Raw genomic sequence first — 8,219 nt, forward strand, 5'->3', positions numbered from 1 at the left:
GTTAAATCACTCATCATAATTAGCCCCCACGAACATATTAAAATCTTCTCCAGCTATACCTACCAAGCTATGTTAGAACATCACTTCATTAACCCACTAACTTTCGTCAACAACCTTCTTGTTTAAAGCTAATTGACAGAAAGAAAAAAGGATATGTTTTTTTCTCTCAAGATTCTCGGTTCTCCCCAACAAAGTTTGAGATTTGGTTGGATATTTCTAGACCTGATTATCGTTAGACTCAGACACACCGACATTTTAAAATCCTTTTTTTCGCCTAAGTTGTTTTCATGATCTAAAAATTGTGTCATATCTGTCATAGATAAGGATCAACAGAGGCGCATATAGAGAGGATCTTTTATGGATTATATTTAAGTATTTAACTAAACATATTGCTTTTGTTTGTAATGACTTTAAATCCTAGATTTATCTCTACCGCTAAATGCTTCTAATTATTCCAATCGCACTAAGCTACGCTCTCTCCGGCATCTAATTTACATCTCTACCCAAAGTTAGAAGCTGGATGATACCTGCTGTTACGTATGCCCAACAACATTTTATTGACAAAGAGTGGAGTTTGGACCTGATTTACAAGGAGACAAATGATCCACATCCCTATAGATGTGGAACTCAACACCCCAACGTCCAGAATTGGACATCTAGAGTGTGAATAATGTAAGATGGGATCTCAATATTGAATAATCATGAATTAGGATGTGCCTAATTTTGATACGATACAACATGAGCTGAGAATTGTGAATTGTCCAAGAATGCATATGTAGTCAAACAATTTACATCCCTACCGTGTACCGACCTGGGAGTTCAACATTTATGTTTGGTCAAAATCTGCTCATGATTCCCAAATTATTTAATTGGGTAAATGGACCTTTTATGGTTTACTTTTGACTGGAAAATATCCAGTTACGTACACATGGTCTACAGTAATGAGAGGGATAACTTTTATATTTCTGCCGAAATTCTGCTAGGTAGTTCATTTCACAATCTCACTAATGAATTATTTTTTTAATATCGTATTATGTTGTTGGTATCGTGAAAAATGGGTAACAAGTACATATATTTCTATTAGATATAAGTGTGGTGGGAGGACTAACACAGCATCACCAGCTTGTACCAAAAGCTTTACAAATTACACACGCAATGAATGCTTGTACTATAGGCTATATAACTTGTACACTTTATCCAATTATTTTTTTATTCCATGTGGACATATGTCATAGTACTTAATAGTTATTCCTTTCTCATGTATAGACGTATGCACTTCAATTTTAATTCTCCGACACATTTATTTCCTCCGTGCACTTTTACTTGTTCGCTTTTGACTTTTCACGTTCTTTAAGAATTAATAAATCTCATGTGAATACATGTCATATTACTGAATATTTATTCTCTTCTCAAGTATACACGTATGCACTACAATTTTAATTCTCCGACACATATTTATTTCCTCCATGCATTTTTACTTGTTCACTTTTGACTTTTCACGTTCTTACTGAATATTTATTCTCTTCTCATGTATGTATGCACTTCAATTTTAATTCTCCGACACATTTATTTCCTCCGTAAACTTTTACTTGTTCACTTTTGACTTTTCACGTTATCTAAAAATTAATAAATGAAGTACTCCCTCCGTTCCACATTACTTAGCCACATTACTTGACTTTTCACGTTCTTTAAGAATTAATAAATAAAGTACTCCATCCGTCCCACATTACTTGACTTTTCACATTCTTTAAGAATTAATAAATGAAGTACTCCCTTCGTCCCATATTACTTGGCCACATTACTATAGTTGACTTTTCACGTTCTTTAAGAATTAATACTCCCTCCGTTCACTTTTGACTTTTCACGCTGTTTAAAAAATAATAAATAAAGTGTATATTTTACCATGATGCCCCATATTAATTGTTAGAGTAATTGTATTGGATTTGAAAAATGATTTGGAATGAGTAATTAATGCTAAGGGTAAAACAGGAAAAAAATAATTGTCTTATCTTGATATGTGAAAAATGACAAGTAAAAATGAAAATCTATTTTAGGAATAGTGGACAAGTAAAAGTGAACGGAGGGAGTAAAAATGAAGTACTCCCTTCAGTGGCGGATCCAGGGTTGTCACTCAGGGGGTTCGAAAAAATAACAAAAAAAATATAAAATATAATATTATTTGCGGAATCAAACCTAGACGCTGGACAAAACCTTTGACCAGTTCAACTAACCTTTTACATTTATTCGGGGTGTTCAAAAGTTAATATATGTACATAAACACGAGAAAATTGATCCTATATATACCTGTAAGTTTTTTGCCCGGGTGAACACCCTCGACATCACGTAAATCCGCCCCTGACTCCCTTCGTCCTATATTACTTGGTCACATTACTAAAAATATATGTCTATTTTTCTATTCTATATTTTCTTTCTTCTTATATATAAACGTCCAACGTGGACGAACACAACAACAATAAGTTGTATAAAAAGCAACTGAAATTGTGCTTGAAGCAGGGACTAATATATGCACATTTCAGAAATAACATTAATTCTACCTCTTGTGTGTTTACTTTTTAAGTCCCCACAGGTCTGCAATGTCTTAATTGTCCTTTCATTTCCTTCATTTGGCATGTACTCCCTCTGTCTCAATTTAAGTGTCTACATTTGATTAAACATAGAGTTTAAGAAATAAAGATAGACTTTCAAATCTTGTGGTTCTAAATTAAAAATGTGTATAATATAATAAAATATCCTTTGAATCTTGTGATTATAAACTTGACATGTAGGATGTTTGAATTGTCAACGTACTAAATATAAAAAGAGGCGGACATAACCAAAATAAGACAATTTTTTTTTAACAACAAACGCCCAAGTGGACGAACACAACAACAATAAGTTGTACAAAAAGCAACTGAAATTATACTCTAAGCCAGGACTAACATGTGTACATTTCAGAAGTTTAACATTAATACTACCTCTTGTGTGTTTACTTTTTAAGTCCCCACGTATCCGCAGTGTCTCAATTGTCTTTTCATTTCCTTCATTTGGCATACACTCCCTCTGTCTCAATTTAAGTATCTACTTTTGACTAAACACGGAATTTAAGAAATAAAGATAAACTATCTTGTGGTTTTAAATTAAAAATGTGTATAATATAATAAAATATTCTTTGACTCTTGTAATTATAAACTTGACATGTAGGACAAATTTTAACAATAATTGAGAAATTAAGAAAAAAATAAGACGAAAAGAAAAAAAATACGGAGACTTACTAAGGAGAATCGCGGTATCCTTTGTAAAATATACAAACCATAAAGACTAACTACATTGAGTAATCAAATTAATCATGTTGAGTCCCGTGCATCATAGTTTGCTAGTATATATATTTGTGCTTAAAGATGAGCAACTAAATGAAACAACACATATCCAATTGACTTCTAATTTGATTCTTTTGGTTTGTGGAGAGAACTGAGAGGCGGTACACTGTCCATATGAATGAATAAAACAAAGATTAAAGAGATCACATAATGAACCTTCTAAGAAAAACTTTGGATACAGAAATAATTTTTCAAAGTATATCTGACAAATGAAATAATATGACGTATTAAAATCACGTATAGTAGACTGACACTAGTAATTCTTTCCACCTCAAAATACTTATTATAATTTCTGTTCTGGAAATGTCAATACAAGGAATGAACAGAAGAAAGTGTTATATTATTAAGAGAAGTTCTAGAATATTTTAATGAGATTAGGTGAAATGCACGGTGTTAATTTTTTAAAACAATCAAGTTACTTATTGAGTAATATAATTACAAGTAAATCAATCAATAAACATTAAAATGATAATCTGGTAAAAATAATAACTAACCTACTGAGTCAGATGTTAAAATGATGATCTGGTAAAAATTCACTGTCAGTGTATAATCAATAACCTAAATCCTATTTTAATTAATACGTGCACAACATATATATTTTCACTAGTATTAATTAATAGTGTTGCTGTGTCTGCCATGAAAGAATAGTAGCTTTTCCTATAATTATTTAGTCTAAATTCTTTTCCAACTTATATTTTAATTATTATTATTATAGTCAAAGGTTCTTATCAGTGTCCCGCGAAATATGGAGGATGGTCTTTTAGGATAGAGACACAGGTTGTGGGAACATTATGGGGTAGTTGACGTAGCAGCCAACATAAAGAAAATTGAAAACTAAAATCCAAAAAAAGAAAAGAAAAAAAGATAGGGCTTTGTTGTATAAATTTCAATGGCTAGGTGGAGGAAGAGAAAATATTATAGTAGTACTAGTAGCCCCAAAAAGTCTTTAAAATTCCGAATAAGACAAAAAAACAGACTATTTAAATCTTTGCTTTCACCAGCTTAAAAGCTACCCATTAAGAGTACTTGCAAATTTTTAATGTTCACACACAGTGGTTTGAAATTGAATTAGTAATTATTACTAATATTCTATTGCCACAAATTAAAGCCAGTTCACATCAATAACCCCGTGAAGACGGAAGAAAAAAGAGACAGCGATACTTATAACACTAGTATATATATGGGGAGAAAATTAGTAGTAGTATTAATGGTAGCCAAAAGGTCTCCAAGTTTAGAGGAGATTGAGATTTGTAAAAGATAAGCTTTGTCCTCTTCTAGCTCTTAATTAAAGTAAGTACCCAGTTCCTCTTAAGCCCTTATATATTCTACCTTTATGGATATGCACTTCACAGCTTAATTAATTTGCTCAACTTCTTTGATCTTTCTAGGAGTTCTCCAATTTGCTTCTGGGGATTACAACAGAAAAACTTTTACAGGTAATTATTTAGTGCAATAAGCTGATTGCCTGTAATTTATTCTAAAACGTCTAATATTATCGGCTATTGAACATTAGCTGCGAATGAACTCCTTGTTACCCGATAGAATTGTCATTAAAATCTTTAACGGCCTGAGTTATAGTGACACATAGTCAATTGCAGGTAAATTGTTTTGCTAAAGACTATTTTTGTCGTAGTCATGTGTGCAGTTTCAGTGTCCAAACTCTTGAAAACCTAGACAATTTTCGCGAGTTTTTTTTTTTTCAAATTATAATGAAAGATGGAACATAGAATTGAATCTATATGTTATTGTTGCAGGAAATGGAATATTATGGCTTTAATCAACAGTGGCCTATGAGCTCATTTGATGAGCTAAGTGCAATATCTACAGCTGCTTCATTTGGTCAGAATTTGCATGAGTCTTTCGCCTCTCAGCCAATATTAGGTCATAAAAGGCCTATAGAAATGTCCCAAGTTGTTGAAGAAAGGCCACTAAAGAATCCCAAAACTAGTCACAGCTGGAATAATAATAATTCCTATGAAAATGATCAAATTTTGAGCTCACAATCTGTGGCTTCTCCCAACTACCATTTGATCAACTCATCAAATAATTACACTAACCAACAAGTTGTGACAATGAAGCCTAAGGAGGAAACAACTTTGTCATCTAGCAGTATAACTTTTGCAGCTGATCACAACAATATGGTTTGTCAAGATTCTTTTGCCAATCAGAATTACATGTTTAAGGCTAATAACCATCAAGGAGCTAATAAGAGTGTTAGTACAAATGGAAAATTAACACAAGCTCAAGATCACATCATTGCTGAGAGGAAAAGACGCGAAAAGCTCAGCCAAAGGTTCATTGCTTTATCTGCTCTAATTCCTGGACTAAAAAAGGTAGAAACACTTTTCCCTATCAACGTTATGAATGTGTTTGGTATGATAGAAGTCATTTTTCATATTCTACTTTCTCTGAAATGACCTATTTCGTGAAAATATGTTTTGGTGTATATATGGTTGGAATTAAAGTGAAAGATATTCTGAAAAAAGTTATTTATTAAAGATATGATAATGAATTAGCACATCGTCGGATAACGCTTTGAGGATTTCTCTTTTACTCTTAAAGATTGATAGTTATGTTTACACTATCAGAAAATTGCTGCATATCTTAATCTCGAAGGATGTACATTCCATCAAAATTGAAACCCGTTGAAAATGTTACCAACGAGCCAAATTCCTACAAAATTCGTTGGAAATTCCTATAGGGAATTAACAATTTTTTAGTGTGTAATAAGTGTTAGTTGGAATACTAATATTGCTTAGTTAGATAGCTATGAAGGAAAATGATTCCCCCCAAAAGTGAGAGAAAGCATTTTCCTCGAAAAATTATCCGACCAAATATCATATGACTTTTTGAAAAATATTTTTCTTCATTTCAAACACTCTGTATAAGTAATACTTAGTAATCTTAATTTCAGTATCTCAGGTTATAAAATACCCATACTAAAAATTTTATTTGATGAATAGATGGACAAGGCTTCAGTTCTTGGAGATGCAATAAAATACTTGAAACAACTCCAAGAGAAAGTGAAGACACTTGAGGAGCAAACAAAGAAAAAGGCAGTGGAGTCTGTTGTATTTATCAAGAAATATGAACTTTATGGAGATGGTGAAAATTCTTCATCAGATGAAAACTATTCCAGTGCTACTCTACCAGTTGATGAGCCACTTCCAGAAATTGAAGCAAGAATATCTGAGAGAGATGTACTAATTAGAATCCACTGTGAGAAAAAGAAAGGAATTGTTGACAAAACTGTGGCTGAAATGGAGAAGCTTCATCTATCAGTCATCAATACTTGTGCCTTGTCTTTTGGAACTTCTGCTCTTGACATTACTATCATTGCTCAGGTATACACTATTTTACGTCCTATATATGCATTGGAGTTTAAAAAAAAAATTACATAATCAAATCGTTTATAGGTTTCGTAATTATAACTTTGTAACATGGAAATTATGTTGACTAATTTGTTAGTTAATATAACTAATTAAAACCTTAATTCCATGCAGATGGATGAGGAATTTGCAATGACAGTCCAGGATCTTGTCAAGAATTTGCGCTCATCTCTTAAAATGTTTATGTGAAGGACGTGTTCAACTGTTGCAGTTTTCTTAATCATAGTGTGTTTGGTACGACGGAAGTCATTTTTCATGAAAAATGTTTTCCTAAATACTTTCTCTTTTTTCAAGTTAATTTCTTGGATGTTTAGGCTTGCGAAGTCTAATTCACCCTTTTTCAAACCATGTCTTTTGAAGCTTGTTTGCAGTGGGGTTAATTAATTCATTTTGTAGGGAGGATTTTTTTTACTACTCTTTTTTTGCATGGTTAATTTGTTAATTAACCATGTTCGTTTTATCCACCTATTGTAAAGACATAGATGACCCCATGGCTTAGGCTTTTTTTTTCTCCTTTATACATGTTTTTCCACGAGGAAGGTTGAGAAATTCAACGAATACCAAGTGGTCGGAGAAAGGGACAATAGAAGGTTTTAATTTTTTTTTAAGGGTGAAGAGGCAGACTGTAGGCTTTGTATTTGCTTTCATTTGTCAATGTTTTAGACATCCTCTTGAAATTATCTTTTAATTTGGAGGGTCTCTTTCGTTGTTATGTAATGTCATTTCGTTTATGATATGGAATAAAGCCACATTATTATCAATATCTACTTCTTTGATATATAGAGTTGATTCATGAATTAATAATGCACTTTCCTTTTGTAATTGTTGTATTTTATTTTACCTCTACAAGACGAAATATATAACGAAATTAAGTTATATACATCGTCAGTGTAAGAATATATTATTTCATTAGGTAACATTTATCTGTTATAGCAGGAACCTGACTTATTTTAAAGAATACAAATCCAACATTTAAGGAGATTTATCTGTAGATATCGTTCGATCTAATTGTATAAAAAATTCTTTACCACTGAGTACAAGCGTGTATATAATTAACGTAAGCTCGTATATACTTTCATCTAATTAATTGTGTTGTTTTTTCAACATTACATTGACAACTATATTCCTCTGATGTGAATAATATTCCTGGAATCTTGCAATTATTGAGATGATTACTCACACTTGAACAGTTGAACTATCTGAAACCTTCTCTAGTTCACTTTATCTGGATATGAACTTCGCTATGATTTGCAAAGCTTGCATAATCTGGAGATCATTTTTTATAAGAATTAAATTATACTAATTCAAAAATAATTCATCAAAAATGAAGTGAAGAGAGTTATATGAATCACTCCTTTCTCCAATTGAAACGTTGAAAAGGAAATACTCTTTAGGTCCATTTTAGTATGACATTTTTTTTTAACGTCGTGACACAATAAAAAAGTGTATGGTA

The 8,219-nt window shown here is 31.9% G+C and overlaps 1 protein-coding gene across 1 annotated transcript; it reads left to right on the top strand.

Annotated features, from left to right (window-relative positions):
• The first annotated feature begins 4,523 nt into the window (after nt 1–4,523).
• On the top strand, nt 4,524–7,542 carry LOC132064764 (transcription factor bHLH18-like). The gene is made up of 5 exons (XM_059457865.1): nt 4,524–4,667; nt 4,766–4,813; nt 5,132–5,710; nt 6,341–6,721; nt 6,881–7,542. The coding sequence occupies exons 3-5, from the start codon at nt 5,135–5,137 to the stop codon at nt 6,953–6,955; spliced, it is 1,032 nt and encodes a 343-aa protein (XP_059313848.1). The 5' UTR covers nt 4,524–4,667; nt 4,766–4,813; nt 5,132–5,134; the 3' UTR covers nt 6,956–7,542.
• The last annotated feature ends 677 nt before the right edge of the window (nt 7,543–8,219 follow it).

Source organism: Lycium ferocissimum, chromosome 7 (genome assembly GCF_029784015.1).
Source record: "Lycium ferocissimum isolate CSIRO_LF1 chromosome 7, AGI_CSIRO_Lferr_CH_V1, whole genome shotgun sequence".
NCBI classification, from domain to species: Eukaryota; Viridiplantae; Streptophyta; class Magnoliopsida; order Solanales; family Solanaceae; genus Lycium; species Lycium ferocissimum.